Raw genomic sequence first — 25,710 nt, 5'->3', positions numbered from 1 at the left:
CAGCCATAAAGCTCCTGGTGGGGGCGCAGTGTTTGTGCTGATGTTATTGCTAGAGGAGGTTTGGACTCTGCAGTTATGGAGTCAGCACAGCATTGGTGACTCTTCTTCCCTCAGTACTGATATTATGTAGGTTCCCTCAAGCCTCCTGAACAGCTCAGATCTGCAGAGGCATCGACTCCACAAAACTTATACATTGACAGCAAATCCTGTAAGTTGGGACCTCCAATGAATTAGACCTGGCCACCTTCTTCCATTGCTGCTTGTCAAGTTCTGATGCTTACATACCAATTTTAGGCATTTTTGGTGATGGACACTCGTCAACATGGGCAATCTGCCCTACGGCTACACGGCAAGCTGTGATGTTCTGTGTCCTGACACCTTTCTGTCACTTCATTAACATGATCAGCAAATTGTGCTACAGTAGCTCTTCTGTGAGGCCGGACCAGGTGGGCTAGCCTGTACCATCCCAAGCCCATTAATAAGCTCTGGATGCCCAAGATCCTAACTTGTTTCACTGGTTGTCCTTCCTTGAACTCGTCTTGGTTGTTGTTAGTAATTGCGTACGGGAAAAAAGAGCAAGACCTGCCCTTTTGGAAATGCACTGACCTAGTAGTCTGACAAGGATCGAATCTAAAGTCGCTCACCTCCTTCCACTTGACAATTCTTCCTGCTTCCAACTCATCAACTTCAAGAACTGGCTGTTCACTTACTGTTTACCCTCAACAGGAACCAGTGTCACCAAAAACTGGTATGATTCAATGTCAGTGACGTTCAACTACCTATTGACTGCAAGTAGAGGTCTTGAAATATAAGGAATGCAAAAATGTTTATTGGAAAATTGCTTTTTCTGTCATTCCTTTTGATGTGGACTCCTACTCTTGTGATCATTGGGGGTATCAGTAGTGTGGCCTTCATCAATCACATATTTACAAGCTCTTTTGAATTTGGGGGGGATATTCCCTTTAATTATAATTAATACAACCATTAATACGAACGAGTGTAGCAAAACCTCCGACATCCTAATCATGAAAGTGTTTCATGTGTCTGTGACAGAAGGCTTGAACTTAGCAGATGAGGCTTCCTTGATGCCTCCTTCGGTGGGGTGTCCTCCGCAGGGTGGATCCGCTTTTCTTTTTTTTTTTTCATACGAGTTCCCATGCTGTGCAGCAAAAAGGCCACATTTTAAAGCCTTTGAATTTTTCTAAAATGAAAGATTAAAAGTGAAATATAGCAACTTGGATGCTTTCCATCAGCCGACTCCCTGCAGAGGTGCTTATGAAATGACGGCAGACGTGGACCACTGCCTAAATGCACTTTTGGTGTCACCTGATCTCTGGGGGTTGTGTGAGTGCTTCGCCATCCAGCTCAGCTTTATGTCCTGTGGTGTCTAAATGCTATATGCAGTGATTAAGGCAGCCAGCCGTTCTTAATAGAAGAAGAATTGGAGGAGAAATCGCAGCAGAAAACGAGAACATTTACTCATTGGAATCAACCTGTTTGACTATGGAATCGTACAGGGATCTGTGCCTATAGGGTGATGTTTATTGCTGGTTTAAATGTTCATACCGATCATTCACACCCCCATCATCCGAAGTGACAGCCTGATTTCCTTTGACGAAAAGTAAACGATGGAACTTGAATCTTTTATCCAAGGAAAGCAGAAGACGGCGATGAAGATATTTACTGTATTTACCGTGCCATTCCACAAAGCCTGATTGTCGGTTTTGGAACGATCTCGTGTCGCTTTCATCTGCCGCGTTTACCGATATGAAAAGGAGAAGTTTTCTTCAATGACTGGCGTTAAATTGAGTTTGTCAGGGCTAGGAAAGCGAATAAAATATAGATCTGATTGAGACTTTTTTTTTTCATCTTGGAACCTGGATGGTTTGTTTACAATTTTCTGAGAACGCGGGAAGTCTCAGTTCTGTCTAATAGGAACGGCATGGCCCCACTCTTCACACATGTACATAGGGAACCTGTCAGGATGATTTTACTACTGAAACCAAGTGTAAAGTAAAGCTGCCATATTTAAAATAACCAGTTTTTATTTCACTCAATTAAAACAGAACTTAATAAGAAAATATATATAAAAAAGGAGAAATAGCAGAAGGGTCCCACAGACAACAGGTTGAAAAGTATTATAATGGGTAGAAGCATGGACAAAAATGCTAAATAAACATCCATTATTTATCTGTTGCACGTGGCACTTTATTTGGCGAGTACTGACACCAGTCTGTTTATTTTGCATTTTTGTCCATGCTTCTACCCATTATAATACTTTTAAACTTGTTGTCTGTGGGACCCTTATGATATTTCTCCTTTTTTATATATATTTTAACAAGTTCTGTTTTAATTGAGTGAAATAAAAATTGTTTTAAATATGGCAGCTATACTTCATTTTTTGATATTGGAGTTGCTGTACAATTGAAGTACTGCGTTTTAATAGGCTTTTTTCTTGCATTGGGTTATATTGAAACTAAGTGTGGCTGTATACAGTAGGTTGTAGTACAATAATAAAAATGATGCATGCAAATTAGCCTAGAAGTTCATTGAGGGCGTTTTGATACATTAACACGCCCTTTGTGCACTTCTAAGCTAATTTGCATGTGGCTTCAGAACTTGATTTCTCAGCACTGGCACATCAGATCAGGATATCCATATACATTTTAGATGATCGGCTGGTCTTGCAGAAATCATGGGTTTATATAACCTGTATGGCCGCGCTGATTTGCATGCAAACACTGTTAACAGGTCCCCACCTACTATGTGCCATTGATAATACTGGTGTTTTCCTAATGTACATGATAGGTTGGCCTCCTCAATTGCAAACGTGTCTGCGATCTCTAAATCCTAGATTATTTATGCCACTGTAACTTTGTTCTTCCACCTGATCCTATGTTGAATAAGGTGATAAGTTAGTACCAGTTTGGGCTGTAGAGTTTTTAGGCCACCATACGACACTTTGTGCAACACTCCTATTCCAGATAAAATGGTACCATGCGCAAGGTGAGGTGCTCCGCATGCAGGTTTATAATCCTTGGATCCAGAATATCATATATAGTTTTGGTTAACATCCTTGATTAGTATAAAAAATATATCTTCAGACATAAATGGAGATGTACCAACTGTGTATCAAATCCAAAAAAGGAACTGAAGCATATGTTGGTATATGTGTAAGAGCAAGTTCACACTGGGGACTGGATATGACCGTCCCAATTGGCGTACACCTTGTTGCGGTGGGATGACTTTTACACTTATTTTTAATCAAAATAGTTTTAACTAACCGGGCTGTGGAGCCTGTGCAGTGAGGCTGTGTGATTACCAACTTCACTGCGCATGCGCGGGGAACATCGCGCGTCATAGCACATGCACAGTGAAGCTGGTAATCACACAGCCTCACTGCGCAGGCGGCCAGACATATACAAGTGCGCCTGCGCCCCACAATATCAGCGCTTCACGGGAGCAGGATTCAAATACATGACTGAATATCACAAGCACTCCCCTATGACTGAAAATGCAGGTAGGATCTAAGTATATTAAAGGGGTTGTCCACTACTATTTAAAATATGCCAAAGCGTTTTTATGATGAAAAGCAGCTTCTTTGTAATTACCTCCCTATGCCTTTTCTGCCTGTGAGCGGCGCTATCACTGGCCACTAACAGGCTGCACGTGACCCCCCCTCTGACGTCCCGTCTATTGAGGCGTGACTCAGCGCTGGGGTCCCCACGGTGGCTTCTGGGTTGTGGGCGGGGTTACCCCGCGCGTCACACCTGGCATCCACCGCGCGCTTTCCCAATGAATGGGGAGAGCCAGAGCGCGCTGTGGATGCCGGGTGTGACGCGGGGTAACCCCACCCACAACCCAGCAGCCACCGTGAAACGCAGAAGACAGAGACCCCCGGCTGCAGCCTGGACTTGTCGTGATGTCAGCGGATGTCAGCGCCGGCTGCATCTGGGGGTCACGTGATGCCTGTGAGCGGCCAGTGATAGCGCCACTCACAGGCAGAAAAGGCAGAGGGAGGTAATTACAAAGAAGCTGCTTTTCATCATAAAAACGCTTTGGCATATTTTAAATAGTAGTGGACAACCCCTTTAAGCGTTATAACCTCATTATAGCTGCAACAATTTTCATGAAAACAGCTTGGTAGTGATGCACATTGCATCACTGACAGCTCTATGGGGGCAGTCTAGAGGGCAGCTAGGACGTGACAGGTTCCTTTTAACGAAGTACCCTATGTTTTTTACATGTACTATTACTGTGTACTTAATACAGGGTATATGCTCACGTTGGGGTTTTTTATTGGGTTTTTTCATCTGTTTATCATTAGAATAATTAATAGAAAGTCCAAATTCATTAAAAAAACGTTGGCCTGTGAAAGAAGAAATCGTACATGACATGGACGTCATTAAAGGCACTCGTACTTTGTTGCACAAGCTTTGGTAACAATGATGGCCTCCACATGTTTTTTTGCAGCCATCTGTGAGCTTCTTGCACCGGTCTGCTGGTAGATTCTTCCACTGCAATTCTCCTAAGATCGTGAATACTTGCAGGCTTTTTTCCACAATAGCAGATTTCATTTTTCTCTAAAGATTTTCGGTTGGATTTACATCAGGACTCATTGCTGGCCGGTGTAAAGCAGTCGTCTTTTTTTTTAATTTCTTCTTGGCTATCGGGTACTTTTGGATGTGTGCTTGGGGATTTTGTCTTGCTGTAGGATCCACATGGTTTGACTTAAATCTAGTTTTGTAAAAGTCTTTTCACACTGGCCCAACAGCGGCACTAAAGGACTGATGAACAGCTACTGGTTTGCTAATCGGTGGATATTTAATAGTTTACACAGGCAGACCGTGCTACTGTAATAGATGGTTCAGCGCCAATAAGCTGCGATTGTTCTTGTACACAGGATGACATGCTGCCCAAAAGATCGTGTCACCCTACGAACGGTTGATCATCAGCCTATTCAGTCTGCGCAATTATCGTGAATGGGGATTTCCTTGAAACTCTTGTTGCCGATAATCGTGTTGTAAACGCAGCTTTTAGGAACATATTTTGCCCTAAAGTGCTTTGAAAATCCTCTGATTTAATTGTTCCTTTAACTCTTTCAAGACCTTCAGCCTCAGCGGCAAGAAAGCAGCCCCAAAACATTATGTATCCTACACCACTAGGTAGTGGTTAGTTTTGTTTATATGCCTAATTTCTCATGCATGAGCATAACGCAAGTATGCAACGCCAAAGAGCTCTGATTTGGTTTCATCTGTTAATATAACATTTTCTCAGAAAGCTTGTGGGTTTTTCTGTAACTTTTACCAAAGTTGAGTTGCTCTTTTTTTTTTATGCTTTTCTTTCACCAGTTTGTCTTTAGTTTCCTGGTGGTGTACTTGTAGAGTCCTACATTAATATGTAATATTCAGGTGTGCCAATATTGTGGACCACAACTGCTTCATGCTCATAATTATCATGTTCTTTCCCCATGTCTTACGTATTTAATGTAATGCCCATCTTTTTTTCAGGTTAACAGAATTTGAAGACACCCCAACGAGTCAATTAACCATAGATGAATTCATGAAGATAGATTTGGAAAAGGAATGTGATCCTCCGTCCTTCATTGCAGGTCAGAGGAAGATCCGGCTACAGCAGGTAAAGCCTTTTATCTATATCTCCGTCATTAACCATTCCTTGACCTGACTACAGCTAATTCTCCTTCATAGCCAGAGCAGCTCAGCTTTATGCTGAAAAATAATTAGGTTTATCGAATTCCAAATATAAGATCAAAGACTTAAAGGCAAACGTTCAGGGCCCAGTGGGATGAAGGGGGTTTGTGTTTTCAGACCAGGTTCCCACATAAATAGCTGTGGAAGTAGCTGTGAACACTGCATCTAAAAGATGATAGAAAAAAAAAGCTAAGCCTCTGCTCATGTAGCATAAAGGCCTAGCATTGAATATATCTCCCATGTATAAAAGTAAGCAATAATAGTGCATCACAATGCTATTCAATCTTTATCATTTCAGCTCGAACAAGAATTTGCAAAGAAACTGGACGATGTGGAAGGTAATGTTCATTAAAAAGGAGAAAACATTAAAGGGAATCTGTTAGTACAAAATAACTTTTCAAACTAAGCACAGGCGCTTAGTGCACCCTTGGTGTGTCCGAGCAGCACAGTGCACCCTTGGTGTGTACGAGCAGTACAGTGCACCCTTGGTGTGTCCGAGCTGCACAGTGCACCCTTGGTGTGTCCGAGCAGTACAGTGCACCCTTGGTGTGTCCGAGCAGTACAGTGCACCCTTGGTGTGTCCGAGCAGTACAGTGCACCCTTGGTGTGTCCGAGCAGTGCAGTGCACCCTTGGTGTGTCCGAGCAGTGCAGTGCACCCTTGGTGTGTCCGAGCAGTGCAGTGCACCCTTGGTGTGTCCGAGCAGTGCAGTGCACCCTTGGTGTGTCCGAGCAGTGCAGTGCACCCTTGGTGTGCCCGAGCAGTGCAGTGCACCCTTGGTGTGCCCGAGCAGTGCAGTGCACCTTCCCACCTACTTACCATATATATCCTCCCGGTTCTTCAGTGATTGACAGCTCTAGCTTTACAGAAGCCAGAGGATGACAGGGATAAAAAGAAAATAGATGGTAACGTGCACTGAAGTGTTTGGCTACACCAAGGGGGCCCCTGAATGCTTTTTCATGTTTTAAACAATCATTTTATGGTGAAAGACTTTTTGTTTAGAAAAAAAAGTGACTCTTCAGAAACAGAGCCACACTTGTCTGGTATTCTAGCTTAACTATAGCAATACTACACACAACCTGTGGACAGGCTATGGCGCAGCAAGTAGCAGAGAGGCGGCTGCAGTTCTGTCTTTTCAAGTCTAGACTACATTCACACATCCATTTGAGTGTTAACATCCAAGAGAAACAGAAGAATTTTTTTTCTCAGGTGTCATCCTGTTTGCATTTTAGCGGCTTCCTGTTTTCTCTGAAGCAGGTAGACTGTGTGAACGTTATTTTATACCCGTGGAATCTTAACAATGGATCAATTAAAAACGGATGAAACTCTGATGGATCTCTGAAATACAACGTCTAGCATGTTTCATGCAGATCCCTGTAAAATGTAATGGCCGAGTTTGAGCCAGCAAGCACTGGGATGTGTCACGCACGGATATGCCATACAGGAAAGATGCTACTTCTTACAACAAGACTTTAATCATCCAGTAAATGTAGTTCACGTGTGCAATCTCGTTTCTGTAACAGGAGAAATCACATCTTATCAAGACGAAATAGAGAATGAGCTGGAAAGCAACCGGCCGAAGCCAAAAGGAATTTACGCCTCTTTCAGCAAAGACGGTGAGACGGAGTAAATGAGCAAAAATCTGAAGATTAATAAATGTAATGCAGGATAAAAGGGTTAAAGGAGTTTTCATTAATTTGATATTGATGACCTTATACTTAGTATAGCTCATCAATATTGGAGTGATGGGCTGGCTGACAGTTCGGCCCCCCACATTCAGCTGTTACTACGTCTGGATGGAGCACTGGTGGTACTCTCCATACATTGTGTACATCCGGCCGCTGGGAGGTGTTGTAACAGCTGAACGAGGCGTGCCGGACAGTCAGCCCCTACCACCCCGATAATGTCCAACTATACTAATATTAACCCCTTTAATGCTAGTCTAACCCCAGTGCTGCTAGATTGCCCAGCCAGATTACCTATATTGTGATGGCCGATAGCCCAATGTCATGTTGGTGACTTGTACGTTAAAAACAAAAAAAGGAATCAAACCTTCCCCGCTAAAAAAAAAAAAAAAAAGGATAATCCAACAAAGTGTCCTTCTCCCTTGTGATGCTGACCTCTTCTCCATAGATGCAGACGACTCCTCCAGTATGTTAGGAGAAGATGACCGGGAGGACGAGGAGCTAGAAGCGGCTGCAAATCACTTAAACAAGGATTTTTACAATGACCTGTCTGAGAAGACAAAATTGCATTATGAGCCTACCATCCAGCCTATTCCTATAGAGACTCTGCTGGGGCCTCTCCCCACCGCTGCAAGCTTAGGGATCACAGACTCCATCAAGGAATGCATCGACACCAAGGGACAAGGGAAATGTAAGTGCAGAACGGGCTCTACTACTGCTACTATTTGCTTGCTGCCTACTTTTATTTATGTAGACTTTGTCACCAGAAAATCCCCTATTGTTTGAATCTGTTTTTTTATTTGTCATATTACTATCAATATATAAAAAAAAAATCAAAAGTCTTGCAAATTATGCATTGGCCACTAGGCCTAATATTAGACAGCTACTTTCTGTTGGGCACATGGACACTCACAGCAAAAGACTTACTCAGACGCTACTGAATTGTATTTAAGCTTTTAGTGAGCATTGTCTGATGATGGCAAAGGTGATTGTGAAGAGAGAGGAGGTGAGCTGTGACATCGCCTATTGTAAGTGGTTTATTCTGTGTTATCTACTGTATATAGAGGTGTTATCAGTTATTGCACAGGAGGAGGAGGTGAGCTGTGACATCACCTATTGTGAATGCTGGACCCTGTGGTATCTACTATATATAGAGGTGTTATCGGTCATTGTACAGAAGGAGGAGGAGGAGGTGAGCTGTGAAATTCTGACTTGGACCTTTCAGCACCACTGTATGGCAGCTATTAGGATATTGCTGAGATGACCAGCCATTGTATTAATTATTAGTGTTACTCAGTATTATACAATCCTGTAGAAGTAATTAGGGCAGACTCGTCTGTGTTGTCTCAGCTGTTCCTGGATATTCTTGTGTAGAGGTTTGTACTTTTCCCAGAACATAAGGAGCCCGGACCACACAAGGATTGTATGCAAGACAGAAGACGAAGCGCAACCTGCATGGTTCTCACTGAGCCTTATGTACAAAAGGCCAATAGTAGTTGCCCATTAGTATGGACAGGTAGGCACGGACCGGTGTTAGAGAGTGTGTGGTGACACTGGGCACCTGCATGCACAGGTATAAGAACACCTCATGCACCTTGTTAGGTTCTCTGCTATGGATCTGTTCGGTCTGCATGCCACAGACATATTTTTAGGAAAATATTATGAGTAGTCTGTTTTATTGCTTTATTATAGTCAGTATCCATATATTTCCTTCTGTTATTATGCCTTTAGCGGGTTGGTTTTCATCTCTGTAGCTGAGGAAAGCGTGGGTGTCTCACCTGAAGGTGGTGGCCATATTGGCTGAGAACCAACTTAAAGCCCAATGGAATTTTTATGAAATTGCCACAAAAGTGCAAATAATAGATGTTGGTGTGTTGTATAGCGACTGTACGAACCGGCCGCGTGTCTCCTGACCCAAATGTGACAGCTTCATGAGTGTCCAGGAAGCAACAGAGTCAGCAGCTCACGGCCCGACCGTACGTTGTGGCCGGTCCCCATACCACGGCCCGTCCTCACGGCACGGCCCGTCCTCTGCCATAAATCATGAACGTGTCCAACCTGCCTTGGGATGATACCGCAGGGTACAGCAAAAGCACAGCAGATTTACAGAAATGCATGCCAGATTTTTATCTCATCTGTTGTAGGAGTTTTGGGGGCGCCGTACCCATTAGACTGTCGGTGTGACCTGGCTATTCTGGGATTCGGCTGACTGGTTATGTCTTGATCGTATGATGAGAGTGCAGAGCCCTCACACAATGTGTTTTTTATCCAGTATGAAGCAGTGCGATCATTCCCTGTCGTGTGTGTGATGTCTGTCTCCGTTCACTAAACACGGGCTCTTCCAGTGTATTTTTACCTGCAGTATTTTCCGCTCGCTCTGTGCATGCTTGTCTTGAGTTGATGCCAGCTCATGCGTTTCACGATTCAGGGCATAACGGCCGCCCATGCTGGATTCACTCGTGGGTATAAAGACAAAGCAGACTTTGGCAGAGGAGAGACTGACAACACTGTGCACAACTAGAGCACACCGATAATTCACACACGGGTATGGGTGGCTCCCACACACACCCTCATAATACGGGTCTGGCGTCTAATAAATCATTTAAGCAAACTTGCACTTTATACTGACAGCAGTAGTTTAGTATTTTATTTTCTGCTTGGATTACAATTCCTTTTTCTTATAAGTGTGAGTACAGACACTGCAGACTCTCTGCATGGAAATGCGTATGGAGAGGGTATTAAATACAACCCTGCACGGATTTGACACATCAAAACTTTTGATCTATGAAGGTCCAAGAGTTCAGATCCCCAGTAAGCGGGGAAGAAGCATTAAATCGAGTGCCGATCCATTTCGGACTATGCCTGGACAGGTGGTGATCATAGCGTTTGCGCTCATAGAAGGTGAATGAGTTACTGCTCATATCTTCAACGCGTTTCGAGCCAAACATAGTGTGAGAGAAGCAGACTTCTAAGCGGTTCAGCATGGCACTTTTTTTTCTGTATGGGAAAAGAAAAAGCATCATGTCAGTACTTGACACAGGAAAGTCTTAAAATTTGCCAATTTGGCAAGAAAAAAATCCCCATATTAAAATAAAAAAAAAATGCATAAAAAACAAATGATTCATGCAGATTTTAAAAAAAATAAATTAACTCCATACTAAGGGACTGTACAGACATAGGAATCTCTGCGATATGCATCATATTTTACACAGGCTTCAATGGACCGTTAAAATATAACAGTGGCCACACACGTGCGCCAACTCTGCATTCGCAGGACTGCCGGAGATAACTGAGCGCTGTGGTTGTTTTTATTTCCTGAAGCCCCATAAGCAATGAATGGGAGCAGTTTCCAGCGGAGCATTTAGAGCCCTGTCCTCTGATTTTTATGACTCCTTTAATGTTGCTCCGAGCGCTGCAAAATTATCAGGATATGGGAAACGTCTATAGGTGACTTTATGTCTTTCATCTTTATCAGATGATATATTTTATCTCCTGTATCATCAGAAACTAGAAAAAAAAATATCTTTAGCCGATGATTTTATAATAACTCAATTAGTATTAAGACTCCTAGTTTTTTATTTGACTGTAAATGTATCGGTCCTCCGATGACGGGGCACAAGCCCGGCCACTGTCAGACTGATGAGACAGATCATTATAGCATTGCCATACCGTTCATTTCCAGAATGTTGACACTGCAGAAGTTTACATACACTATATAAAAAGACACACATGCATGTTTTTCTCAATATTTGACATGAAATCGGAATAAACTTTTTCTGTTTTAGGTCAATTAGGATTACCATCATTTTTAATATTTGCCAAATGCCAGAATAATTAGACAGAATGTTTTAAGGCATTTTTATTACTTACTGTAAAGTCAAAAGTTTACATACACGAAGATTACTATGCCTTTAAGCAATTCTGGACTGTCCATATGATGTCATGTGTTTGGAAGCTTCTGTATTTTATTGCACACCTGAAATGCACTGCTTCTTTGTGTAGCATCATGGGAAAGTCTAAAGAAATCAGCCAAGATATCCGGAAGAGAATTGTGGACTTGCACAAGTCTGGCTCATCCTTGGGTACAATTTCAAGATACCTGAAGGTGCCTCGTTCATCTGTGCAAACAATTATACGCAAGTACAAACAAGATGGGAATGTCCAGCCATCATACCGCTCAGGAAGGAGACTGGTTCTGTGTCCCAGAGATGATCGTGCTTTGGTCCGACATGTGCATATCAACCCAACGACAAAAGCAAAAGACTTTGTGAAGATGATGGCGGAAGCTGGTAAGATTGTGTCAATAACCACAGTGAAGCGAATACTGTATGAACATGGGCTGAAAGGCCATTCTGCCAGGAAGAAGCCATTACTCCAAAAGAAACCTAAAAAAAAGCCAGATTAACGTTTGCAAATGCATGCAGGAACACAGACCTTAATTTTTGGAGACATGTCCTGTGGTCTGATGAAACTAAAATTGAACATTTTGGGCATAATGACCATCGTTACATTTGGAGGAAAAAGGAAGAAGCTTGGAAGCCTAAGAACACCATCCCAACTGTGAATCACGGGGGTGGCAGCATCTTGTTGTGGGCTTGTTTTTCTGCAGGAGGGACTGGGGCATTTCGCAAAATAGATGGCATCGTGAGAAAAGAAGATTGTGGCAATACTGAAGCAGCATCTCAAGACATCAGCCAGGAAGTTAAAGCTTGTGCGGAAATGGGTCTTCCAAATGGACAATGACCCGAAGCATACTGCCAAAATGGTAACAAAGTGGCTTAAGGATAACAAAGTCAATGTTTTGGAGTGACCATCACAAAGCCCTGATCTCAATCCTATTGAAAATTTATGGGCAAAGCTGAAAAGGCTGCGAACAAGGCGACCTACAAACCTGGATCAGTTACACCAGTTTTGTCAGGAGGAATGGGCCCAAATTCCGACCAACTATTGTGAGAAGCTTGTGGAAGGATATCCCAAACGTTTGACCCAAGTCATTCAGTTTAAGGGCAATGGGACCAAATACTAATGAAATGTATGGAAACTTTTATGACTTTGCAGTAAGAAATAAAAATTCCTTAAACATTCTCTCATTATTCTGGCATTTGGGAATACTAAAAATGATAGTAATCCTAATTGACCTAAAACGGGAAAGGTTTATTCTGAATTCATGTCAGATATTACGAAAAACATGCATATGTGTCTTTTTATATAGTGTATGTAAACTTCTGGTTTCAACTGTATATGTACCGTATGTGTGTTTCCATACCCTCTGATGGATGTCATGAGTATGATTTTATATATATATACAAAGTGTATGCATTGTTGCTTATGGCTGTTTTTTTTGCAGACACAGGTCCTGATTCATTAATGCATTTGCACCTATTTTTTGTCGAATTTTTGGTGTTTTTTTGCACCAAATTCACCTTTACATTTGTAGCTTTTTTGTAGTCAGGTTTATTTTGTGATCTCCCTGGTTTTGTAAAGTTTGCCACTGTAGCCATGGTTTTGGGTTTCCAGGTGTTTTCACCTGATTCATCATTTGCGATTTTTCAAAAAGTCACAAAATTTGTTGCAAATGTACTCCAGTAATGGATGCTTACATATAGCTGGAAAAAAAGTACCGTATACTGATGTACACCAAACCAACAGAGGCCATAAAAAGCACTCTCTCTTTCTTTTCTTTTCTAAAGTGTTTAGGACGATGTAGTATTTCAGGTCAGCTGTGCAAATGCCTGTCTAACCGTGGAGGAGCCGGAAAAGTGTAAAATAAAAAAATATAAAATATGAAAAAATATTAATAAAAAAATGTGCAATGGTTTTGTATACACTTTGGTATCTCAACGTGAAACTTTTTCGCTTCCATATCCATAATGCTATGAGCAGTTATACAAAATGTCCAACACCAGGTCAGTGCTGGTGGAGGTGGCTGTTCTCCAGCATTTGTCAGACTAGTTATACAGCACTTTTCCTCTGATAATTACTCTGATCAAGGACCTACAGTAGACACTGTTAGTACATGGAAGTCAAAGGTGGAAAGAAGTGGAAAAAGTAAAAAATGAAAAAGTAATATCTGTGTTTTGTTTTTGCACTGAGTAATAAGTCCCATCTAAAGCAGGAAATTAATCTCCAGATGTCCCAAAATTGTGCGCTCAGCATGACAGGCCGCTGCTGCGTGTTATGGGGTAGATGTCAGTTTCAGTCATTCGTTCATATTTACTTGTTGCTGTATTTAATATGGCGAACGAAACGATACATGTGAGAATTTATCACGGAGCTGACATCTGTGAGAGTGGACGGCATGACGGCAGAATGTAATTACATAGGGCATGTCTTTTTTTTTTTTTTTTAAAGTAAATAAATGCCGTTTCCAATCCTGGCACATTTTTTTTTTTAAATTCTGTGTTGTGCCATTCTGTTTTAATTCTTCCAGGAAATTATTGAATCAGTTTAAAGGGGTTTTATACCTTTTAAAGGACTTTTTTTTTTCCTTTAAAAAAAAAATTATATATATATATATTAAATGCGTGTATTTCAGGATAAAAATCATTTTTGCTATTGGGTTTAATTAGAAATTTTGCACCGTTCGGCTTTTACAGACTCTTTGTTTCCCTGCACATTCAACTTTGATCACCATTGCTGATAAATCAGCTGAGACAAGCTCTGAAAAAGACAGATAAGAGTTACTAACTTCCCCATCATTTAATTTGAATGAGCTCACTGATGGATTCTCTGTTAACTTATTTTGCAACCAGCAATAGACAGTAAAAACAAAATTGTCCGCAAAGGTGAACAACCTCTTTAACGTCTTCTGGACCACCCATAGAATTTAAACATCTGAGCAGTCCACTCTTTACCCTGCACTGACAGTCTGAAGCGTCAATGCAGAGTACGCTGCTTGTACTTGGTCATGAAGCTGCAGAAGCAGGGAGTCGACTGTCAGAAGCGGGGAGTCAACTGTCAGAAGCAGCCGGACTCTTTATAGAGAAGGCAGAGACTCTATTACCATCTCTGTCTTCTGGATTACTGTATACTCAGAGCTTCCTCCTCCGGACCCAGCAGCCATGTGATAGCTGTGTGTAGGGAAAGAGCAGCCCTAGGTGCAGGGAAAATTGGCAATAAAAAAATATATAAATTAATATGTTAAAATTAACTTTTGGTAGGGGGGGCACAAGTATGTAAAATTAAACAAACTAAAAAAAGAAAAATACTGCTAATCTGAATCGCTGTTTCTAGGCCTACCCCTGTTATAAAAAAAAAGTCTAATATGTAAAAAATAATTTCTCAATTTCTTCGGAAAGAGGAACGCAGTTTAAAATGTTTTGTTTTTTTTAAGCTGTCCTTTCTGGTCATAAAAATAAAATAAAAAAGTGAAAAATAGACACGTATTTCCTATTTTTCTTGACTTTTTCCCTGATATCAGCAAAAAAAAAAAAAAAAAAAAAAAATATATATATATATATATATATATATATATATATATATATATATATATATATATATATATATATATATATATATACCTGTTCATTAATGAGGGAAAATTACCCGGGCGTGGACTGGTTAACAAAGGGTATTGCCATTTCCTACAACAGAGGGGGGGTCCCTCCATTGTCTGATGATATCAGCTCAGTTTGGGGAGTGTCAGACTGTGTAGAGGCTTTGCCCTATTGGCAAGAAGAATGGTGGCCCTCCCTCCCCCCCCCAGGAGGATTTATAGAGGAACAATGCAATGCAGAGAAAAGAGGCTCCTTATTTTATGGTGTGTACGATGTTCTAAAACAAGACAGTGAGGAAAGGTGATGTGTGAATTACATTAACGATGCGTTTTGTTATGGTAGTTGCTTGCAGTGGTTAAATGTGTCTATTAAACTGTATAGCCGGTATGAAGGGAGCGTTTCGTGTTTGGACGGTCAGCGGGCACGCACAATGGATTTGAAGCGTGTACCGTGCCAGCTTTTTCTTGGCCATTGAGCTCCTGTCGTTGGCTCGCTGCTCACCAGACTATATTTTATCTAAGACGCCCCCTGGTGCCCTGTGCCAGCTGTATAAATCACCATTGTTCTTCTGGATTACATCACCTTCCCGTCCCCCTCCGGGAGACCAACGTCCGTGTTCACAGCTTATCTGACATTCAGGGGAACAGTGCTTTAGGTCTTGTCTGGTTCCAAAAACTGGGTGTACCCCGGGTGTTTGTAGGCCCTTGGTCCTTGGTCTGTCACCCTCATCTAAACAGATGTAGAGGATGTTTGCCGTGCTCTCCTCATAACTCGATATCTGGCCTGTTTAGGCTTATGTTTAGGCTTATGTTAAAACTGACCATGATATCTATACAGTAAAAGTCTAATAAGGGCCAATTGGTCTGAGTATCCTGCTAAACCGGCCCGGTACAAAAATGGCTCTAATGGCGGATTATGGCTATGTTCACACATGTTGGCTTTTTTCTGCGTCACAAATCTGCAGCAAAACCTAATCTCTGGCAGGAAATCGGCTGCGTCAAAAACGCAGGTTTTGATGCGTTTTTTGGGGCATTTTTTATGCGTTTTTTTCACTGTCCTTCTGTCTTTATTTATGCATGTACATACATTTCTGTGAAAAAACAGAAGTCCCGTTCTATTTTGCCATCAAAAACTCTGAAAAGACGCTGATGCCAATTTGGTGTGTTTTTTTCAGCGTCTTTTTTCACGCCTATTACTTCCTATGGGTGAAAAAACGCTAAAAGAAGTGACATGCTCTATTTTCCAAAAACTCAACCAAGGCACAAAATACGCAACAAAAAAAAACACCACGATGTGTGAACAGAGAATTCTGGTTTCTCATAGACTTTGCTGGTACTGCAAAACGCAGCAGAAAATTGGCATAAAAATCTGCAGCAAAAAACACTGAAAAACCCAACGTATGAACATAGCCTTAGGTTGGAATAATGCCGTTTTTGGTACAAGAATAACTTCATATAGGATGGGAAATATCATGGATGGCCTTGTGCCTCTCTATCTGGCTATCTGGCTGAATACTTGTCTGGGTCTGGCTCATCGCTTGTTTGAGTCCAGCCTAACAGGGGTTTGGAGCTGGATGCCCTGTTCTCTCCATTATTCAGGATCCCCTCCCATTGCCTGTAGTTTCCATAAGTTCAGAATTTGCAAAATGTTATTGTTCCACTCATTCTGGATTGTTGGGGACTCTGGATGGGTGAGATTTGTAGGTTACATACAGCAGAATTTTGGCATAATTTGAGCTACAAAACTGTTGTCAATGCCATGTTCTTCATTTATTGTAAGATGTAGACGCTTTTTTTTTTTCTTTTTAATTATTTGACAAGGGAGAGTGCCTTTGTGAAAAGCAGTATGGCTTTCTAGCAAAGGGGTGCAGTCTAAAATCCAACACCGGGCGCCAAAATTGGAACAAATATATGCTGCAAATTATTAACTCAAAGTAAGCAAAGTAATACAACTTCTACCTGACAGTCTAGTGATGCACCACATTTATCATCCAGACTGTCTAGTCAGCAGAAAATGACTGATCAAACCAAGCACAGGCATTCAATGCACCCTTCCCATCTACTTGTTTTCCATCTATCTCTTCCCTTCTCTGACTCCTGTAAAGCCAGAGCTGTCAATCCAGGAAGAGGAGGACAGAGATAGATGGAAGACAAGAAGGTACGCTGGACAGTATGACCACGCTAAGGGAGCTCCAAGTGCCTGTGCTTGGTTTGATCAGTCATTTTGTGCTAACAGACTCCCTTTAATATGAGACAGGATTAGTAAATCTGTTTTATCCATAGCTGCAATCTCCGTGGCCTCCACGAACAGCTCGTTAATAAAAATAATTATTGTAATGTCTACCTTCACAGCTTTTTTATCTTTGTAGCATTTTTAGTTATTTTTTTTTTTTGCAGCATGCTTTGGGTATGTTGTCTTTTTTTCTGGAGTTTTACCCCCATGGGCTTCTCTATATGACTTCAAACACCGCAGGGAGAGCATGTAAGAAATGTAACATCAAATACTCATGTAAGAAAACGCTACGAAGAAGTAGCGAAGCTCAGGGCAATTTTGACAAAATTTTTGAAAAAATAGTCTGTAAAGGAGACCTAAGAATTCTACCGCTCTACGAACCAGCGTGCAGTCATCTGGATGTCACAATCCGGCATATGTATTGTATCTTCTCTGTGTTTTCCAGTGTGAAGCTTTTCACTGCCGCTCTCTTGTGCCTTCTGTCCCCTCATTAATTTCCAGATAGCCCCGGCATAAAACACACCTCCAGCAAAATCCGACGTTCAAAGTAAGATATCTTCTTGTGCTGCGTAGGGAAAGTCAGAGGAGACGGGGCTTTAATTGTGCTGGTGACATTTCCGAGATTTGCTACTGTCTCAGCCCTTGGCATTTTGTATTCATTTATATTCACAGGTACTCTGTAAAAATAGAGTAATTGCAGTTGATGTTTCAATAAGAGCAGGTTCTCCTAACCCACCCTGAGCATACAGGAAGCGGGAGATTCTGGGTCAGGCTTGTTATTGCACCCAGCGTTTTACATAAATACATGGGAATTACTTCTTATTTAGGCTTCATGAATGTTGGAAACGTCGCTGGCGGTGCAATGGAGGGAATGGTGCTGGCAAGTTAATTACTTTTCTGTATGTGCGACATGATGGCTTATGCTACAGTCACTTCTGAATTGTGTAGCAATGTGTTATTAGGCACATATAATTAGTGATGGGATGGCTGGTGTGTTCATTGCTCATGTAAGAGGCACATATGCAAGAAATGGGATCCTGGTCATATCTGGCCCTCAGAATAAAGTATCTGTAAATATACGAATTGCCAGGTATCTGATCTCCTCCTACAAGATGTCAGGTATCTGATCTCCTACAAGATGTCTGGTGTCTGATCTCCTCCTACAAGATGTCGGGTATCTGATCTCCTCCTACAAGATGTCAGGTGTCTGATCTCCTCCTACAAGATGTCGGGTGTCTGATCTCCTCCTACAAGATGTCTGGCGTCTGATCTCCTCCCACAAGATGTCTGGCGTCTGATCTCCTCCCACAAGATGTCTGGCTTCTGATCTCCTCCTTCAAGATGTCGGGCGTCTGATCTCCTCCTACAAGATGTTGGGTGTCTGATCTCCTCCTACAAGATGTCGGGCGTCTGATCTCCTCCCACAAGATGTCTGGCGTCTGATCTCCTCCCGCAAGATGTCGGGCGTCTGATCTCCTCCCGCAAGATGTCGGGCGTCTGATCTCCTCCCGCAAGATGTCGGGCGTCTGATCTCCTCCCGCAAGATGTCGGGCGTCTGATCTCCTCCCGCAAGATGTCGGGCCTCCTCCCGCGAGATGTCTGGCGTCTGATCTCCTCCCGCGAGATGTCTGGCGTCTGATCTCCTCCCGCGAGATGTCTGGCGTCTGATCTCCTCCCGCGAGATGTCTGGCGTCTTATCTCCTCCCGCGAGATGTCTGGCGTCTGATCTCCCCCAGCGAGATGTCTGGCGTCTGATCTCCCCCAGCGAGATGTCTGGCGTCTGATCTCCTCCCGCGAGATGTCTGGCGTCTGATCTCCTCCCGCGAGATGTCTGGCGTCTGATCTCCTCCCGCGAGATGTCTGGCGTCTGATCTCCTCCCGCGAGATGTCTGGCGTCTGATCTCCTCCCGCGAGATGTCTGGCGTCTGATCTCCCCCAGCGAGATGTCTGGCGTCTGATCTCCCCCAGCGAGATGTCGGGCGTCTGATCTCCCCCAGCGAGATGTCGGGCGTCTGATCTCCCCCAGCGAGATGTCGGGCGTCTGATCTCCCCCAGCGAGATGTCGGGCGTCTGATCTCCCCCAGCGAGATGTCGGGCGTCTGATCTCCCCCAGCGAGATGTCTGGCGTCTGATCTCCCCCAGCGAGATGTCTGGCGTCTGATCTCCTCCCGCGAGATGTCTGGCGTCTGATCTCCTCCCGCGAGATGTCTGGCATCTGATCTCCTCCCGCGAGATGTCTGGAGTCTGATCTCCTCCCGCGACATGTCTGGCCTCTGATCTCCTCCCGCGACATGTCTGGCGTCTGATCTCCTCCCGCGACATGTCTGGCGTCTGATCTCCTCCCGCGAGATGTCTGGCATCTGATCTCCTCCCGCGACATGTCTGGCGTCTGATCTCCTCCCGCGACATGTCTGGCGTCTGATCTCCTCCCGCGACATGTCTGGCGTCTGATCTCCTCCCGCGACATGTCTGGCGTCTGATCTCCCCCAGCGAGATGTCTGGCGTCTGATCTCCCCCAGCGAGATGTCGGGCGTCTGATCTCCCCCAGCGAGATGTCGGGCGTCTGATCTCCCCCAGCGAGATGTCGGGCGTCTGATCTCCCCCAGCGAGATGTCGGGCGTCTGATCTCCCCCAGCGAGATGTCGGGCGTCTGATCTCCCCCAGCGAGATGTCGGGCGTCTGATCTCCCCCAGCGAGATGTCGGGCGTCTGATCTCCCCCAGCGAGATGTCGGGCGTCTGATCTCCCCCAGCGAGATGTCTGGCGTCTGATCTCCTCCCGCGAGATGTCTGGCCTCTGATCTCCCGCGAGATGTCTGGCATCTGATCTCCTCCCGCGACATGTCTGGCGTCTGATCTTCTCCCGCGACATGTCTGGCGTCTGATCTCCTCCCGCGACATGTCTGGCGTCTGATCTCCTCCCGCGACATGTCTGGCGTCTGATCTCCTCCCGCGACATGTCTGGCGTCTGATCTCCTCCCGCGACATGTCTGGCGTCTGATCTCCTCCCGCGACATGTCTGGCGTCTGATCTCCTCCCGCGACATGTCTGGCGTCTGATCTCCTCCCGCGACATGTCTGGCGTCTGATCTCCTCCCGCGACATGTCTGGCGTCTGATCTCCTCCCGCGACATGTCTGGCGTCTGATCTCCTCCCGCGACATGTCTGGCGTCTGATCTCCTCCCGCGACATGTCTGGCGTCTGATCTCCTCCCGCGACATGTCTGGCGTCTGATCTCCTCCCGCGACATGTCTGGCGTCTGATCTCCTCCCGCGACATGTCTGGCGTCTGATCTCCTCCCGCGACATGTCTGGCGTCTGATCTCCTCCCGCGACATGTCTGGCGTCTGATCTCCTCCCGCGACATGTCTGGCGTCTGATCTCCTCCCGCGACATGTCTGGCGTCTGATCTCCTCCCGCGACATGTCTGGCGTCTGATCTCCTCCCGCGACATGTCTGGCCTCTGATCTCCTCCCGCGACATGTCTGGCCTCTGATCTCCTCCCGCGACATGTCTGGCCTCTGATCTCCTCCCGCGACATGTCTGGCCTCTGATCTCCTCCCGCGACATGTCTGGCCTCTGATCTCCTCCCGCGACATGTCTGGCCTCTGATCTCCTCCCGCGACATGTCTGGCCTCTGATCTCCTCCCGCGACATGTCTGGCCTCTGATCTCCTCCCGCGACATGTCTGGCCTCTGATCTCCTCCCGCGACATGTCTGGCCTCTGATCTCCTCCCGCGACATGTCTGGCCTCTGATCTCCTCCCGCGACATGTCTGGCCTCTGATCTCCTCCCGCGACATGTCGGGCCTCTGATCTCCTCCCGCGACATGTCGGGCCTCTGATCTCCTCCCGCGACATGTCTGGCCTCTGATCTCCTCCCGCGACATGTCGGGCCTCTGATCTCCTCCCGCGACATGTCGGGCCTCTGATCTCCTCCCGCGACATGTCGGGCCTCTGATCGCCTCCTACAAGATGAGGCCTCCATATATCCGGCCAGCCTTTATTTTCCACATCACAATGGTAGTGAAACAATTTCCGAACTGATCCCATAGGTTGTTCCCGGCACTTGACGCTCAGTTGTTCCCCCAGTCCGGGAGCATGCTGTTTTTACTCCGGTTATGGACCCCTGGCCGGCGCATAACTTGTCATTTGTGGCGTCCAACTCCGATATAAACCTACTGCCGGAAACAAGGAAACCCAGCCATACACGAGGGGTGACAGCCACTGATGGACAATATTTGAATTGCCAAAAAGCATGAATCTATATACAGAGCTGATCACTCACTGTTATAAAGTTACAGTATTCTCACAAGTTTGCTCCACATTATCGGGGATTTGCAGATTGTCTCGTGTATGGAAACATCTTACTTTGGGTGAAAGCAGTAATTAAACGGGCTGGATTTCATCCCTCTTGTGAGTAGTATTGTGGTTGTCAGCCCCCTATTCTTCGAATACCTTACAAATGTTACCATGCATGTTAGAAGAGGAGTCGTTCAGAAAGTTTGGCTGCGACTCTGGTTACGCTGCCAAAAGATTACTGCTAAGTAGCAGCACCTTACAAGTGAATGAGACCGAAGTGCGGCTGACACGGTACCACGCCTGCGACAAGCAAGTTGCAAAAAATCCAATTGGTTCTAACTTTTTGTGACTTGCTTGTAGCAGGTGTGGTATTCTGCAATGTAGCTGTGGCATAGAGCAATTTTTGGCAGCAAAACCTGTGGCTGGGAAGCCCCAGCATAAAGGAAACCTGTCCTTAACTGAGCAACCGTGACAGGTTCCTGCAACATGGACAGTAAGGCTTTGTCGCTTTACTCACCCTGCCCGGGTCCAGCGCTGAGTTTCCCCCCGTTGCTCCCGGTGTCTGTTATTGTCTGCAGCGCTGACGTCACATCGACAACTCTGCAGACAATCAGTGAGCTTAGCGGCACTAGCACGGAGCTTACTGATTGGTTGCAAAACTGTCAAGTTGACTTCACCACTGTAGACAATTGCAGACACTGGGAACAGCAGCGGAGACTCCGTGTTGGACCCGGGGAGTAAAAGCAAACTGGTGGGGGAACAGAGCTGTACAAAGCTGGTATTCCTTTTAAAGCCGATAATAGATTTCACAGTATAAACTGCATATATTCTTAAATAGATCTGTAGACCTGATGACACCAGTATACTTACTTGAGAAAATCCACGTCAGATTGGTTTTATAATTCTGCTATTAAAATGAGCCTTTTATGAGTCCAGCTCTGTTTTATTATTGGGACGATGTAGCCATTTTGACATGGATTTTCAAAGTAAGTTCATCAGCCTCATCAGATGCAGAAATCTAATAAATGATGCCATTTATATTTTGAAATCTAGTGACAGGTACACTTTTTAAAGTTGCCGTTTCTTGACACAGTTTCCAGATGGGGTATTGGTGTGGCCCCCTGCTAATCAGTAATAATGGTGCGGCCCCCCACTATCAGTCTGTGCGAACCAGTGGGGAATGGTTGTCCGCGTCACACTTTTTAGTTGCACCTTTGCTTGTTCACTGTTTAGTTCTAATAATAAATTCATATGGATTTTTTTTATTTATCGGATGTTATGTGATTATTTGAAGCCAGCCATGACGGCTCCAGAATTTGCCCTATTTCCAGGTGTGTCCTGGCCTGCTCATAGGGCGTGAGAGATAAGAGCGTGTTTACCTTTCTGCGGCTTCCAGATTATTGTCCATTTTTATCTGGGAATATAATAATGTCGTAGTTTCCAAAGCTTTCACCAGGATGGTGCTTCCTGTTGAGCAGTGATATTCTGTGCAGCGCCTCGGACTTGTGCGATATGTTCTCCACCGAGATTTACTCTTAAAGGAGAAGCATTGATGACCGTTCTCATCGTGTGCTGTAAATTGGGGGAATGTGATTGCAAAACCACAATATGTCCTGGACTCAACTTTGACAAGCTGGAGCATGAACCCTTCATGCAAGCAAGTGCTTTTCTTGCATGGCTTTATTAGTAATATCATGTATGCCGTGTATTAATGAAGATGCATATTTTATTTTCAGACATTTTTCCACTTTCCATGGCTAAGAATTGATGCTTCGTTGCTGGGGGACAGATTAATGTGTGGCACAACGCACCTGAACTGCTATACCTGGCATTGTGGCATTGCTTGAGGCACGTGTAGTATTAGGCAGAGCAGTTGTGCTTGTGAACACTACCAGTTCATCATTTGCATTATTTTTTTTAAGTCACTTTTATTTTTTGTCTTGTGCCATTTTTTAGTTTTTTTTTTTTATTATTATTATTTTTTTGTAAAATAAAAAACTTTATTCTTGTTTTAAACTTTTTTTTTTGTGACTTTTTAATGCAAAAGTCGCATGCTTTGCTAAAATGGCGCAAGATTTGTGTATAAACACAACTGAAGTACATCTGCCCAAACCTTTTTAGACTTTTTTTTTTTTTTTTTTTTAAAGTCTCAATTGATGAATCTGCTGAAAACACAGTGGTAACCATAAAAGAAAAACAGGCAAACGCACATAAGATAGACTTTAAAACCAGCGCAAATTAAAAGAATAAAGGTCAAAGGAAAAATAGGCAAAAAATGGCGAAAACTAGCCAAAAAAAACCTTCAATAACGATTTAGACGTAAAGTTTCTACTCACAGACCCCACCCAGAAAGCTGACAGTCAGGAGCGTAAAGGAGAGCGTGAACAGGGTGCTACGTGCACATGGGCCGTGCACAGAATGGATTTTCTGGCTGGAAATTACAGAAGGAAAATCATTAAGATTTGAGAGTCCTCAGAAGGAAAATCTGCATCGGTTTGCAATAACAGAATGAGCGAGATGTCCCGAAATAATAATCACACGCTGCGAAGAAAGTCCCCATCATAACCTGAGTGACGCTGCAATTTGTAGTCCATATCATGTCAATTTTATCTGCTGATTGTACTGATGCAAAGGGTGATTTATGCAGCAGATTTGCAGTTTTTAATACCACTTATAGGAATATACCTACGTGGGCAGCATAGCAAATGAATCTGCTCGGATTAGTCGAGCGTACATGTACTCTCTGTGGCCAGAGTGGAGTAAGGCTCTGCCAGACTCATGGCAGCGACTTAGCTATCTGGAGAACTAACCTTTTCTTGCCCGGCGTCGTCACTCGGGAGAGGTAGGAGGCCCCTGTATACACATTAAATCAGTGCTCCCCATCCTGTGGGTCTTCAGCTGCTGCAAAACTACAACTCCTATCATATACTGACAACTGCAGGGAATGATGGTAATTGTAGTTTTGCAGCAGCTGAGGTCTACAGGTTGGGGAAAGCTGCATTAGAGAGTCATCCGGTCTTGACATAATTGGAAATTTTGAGCAATTTTATTCCTGTGTATTGGGACCTTTACGTTACTAAGATGAGAAAAAAATATCAAAATCAGTTTTACGTGTGAAAATGAGTCCTGTCCTAACGAAATATCATTGTGTAAGGCAGAGACGAAGCTGCAAGCATGGACGTGTGTAGATTTACTATCCGTGTTACATTTGTGATTTTTATAATTCTTCCAGGAAGTTTCTCATACTACACTCATACACTGCATAATATTTGTATTGTCTGACGGCACAATCGGCGACACAGACCAACTTGAGTCACTATTTCCTTGGTGGTTCTACTTGGGCAAATACTAATCAGAATTGGACTGTAATTCTACTTTGGAAAGGAGTGTAGAAATCAGTGGTGAGACTTACAATAAATCTCTCTGTCATGCAAATAGGAAAATAAAAAGCAAATATTTGATAACTTGAAGCAGTTTCTGTAGAATGAAATTAATAATTTCTGTAGAAGAAATGACATTTCTCTGTACTATTTGCGTTGTTCCGGCTTTGTGGGAACTCATTTGTTAGAACATGTTGATATATTTAACCACTGAGTTTACAGGAACAAGTGTGTATTCCTGATAAAGAACATGATTGCAAATCCTCCCCAAATTCAGAAAAGATACCGTAAGTCATTCTTAGTTAGAAACCGCTAACGTATACTCTTGTGGAAACATCACTAATGCTGTAGGATTCATCAGTTTACGAGAAGGCAAAAATGACACCAATTGCTAGGGTTTAGAGATCCTGAGAATTGGGACAGTTCCTCGACACTTAGGACTAGGTGTGCGCCCCAAAATTGGTTGAATGAGCCATGCTTTTCTCCTTGCCATGCACCTTTTTTTTTTTTTTACATGACGGAATTTGTCATATGATTTGAGATCATTTCTTTTTTTTCAATGCAATGTTTCTTTATTATGAGAAAATTGTCAGCATCTTTTTTACTTTTGCTGAAATGTTTTTTTTTTTTTTTTTGCATTGCTGGTAAATGTATTTTCTTGTTTTTGAACATGCAAATGTACTGTGTTGTGTAATGTCTGTGAAACCTATTAGACGTCTTGTGTCAGGGTTTGTTGGGAAAACATTCAATATAACTTTTATGGAATCCTTGTTTTTTGTAGCATAGGAGTCCAGTGAGTGGGCCATCTGGTGATTGACAGCTGTATATGCATGCATAGTCAGACAGGGAAGATTGTCAATCACTGAATAGAACCGCCTACTGGACTCAAAGCATCGAAGCACCAGGGATT

At 43.7% G+C, this 25,710-nt stretch overlaps 1 protein-coding gene across 1 annotated transcript in view; it reads left to right on the top strand.

The window, feature by feature from the left end:
* The window catches only part of BRF1 (BRF1 general transcription factor IIIB subunit), a 250,484-nt gene that overhangs the window by 133,073 nt on the left and 91,701 nt on the right, over positions 1 to 25,710 (top strand). The window contains exons 8-11 of the mRNA XM_073638665.1: positions 5,511 to 5,637; positions 6,010 to 6,049; positions 7,234 to 7,326; positions 7,844 to 8,086. Coding sequence (XP_073494766.1) covers positions 5,511 to 5,637; positions 6,010 to 6,049; positions 7,234 to 7,326; positions 7,844 to 8,086 — 503 coding nt within the window. The remainder of the gene's footprint in view (positions 1 to 5,510; positions 5,638 to 6,009; positions 6,050 to 7,233; positions 7,327 to 7,843; positions 8,087 to 25,710) is intronic.

The sequence above is a fragment of the Phyllobates terribilis genome, unplaced genomic scaffold (assembly GCF_046119375.1).
Source record: "Phyllobates terribilis strain yellow unplaced genomic scaffold, ASM4611937v1 Scaffold_7__3_contigs__length_470593459, whole genome shotgun sequence".
NCBI lineage: Eukaryota > Metazoa > Chordata > Amphibia > Anura > Dendrobatidae > Phyllobates > Phyllobates terribilis.
Note: the sequence above shows the minus strand (reverse complement) of the source record. Positions and strands in the feature narration are given on the sequence as shown.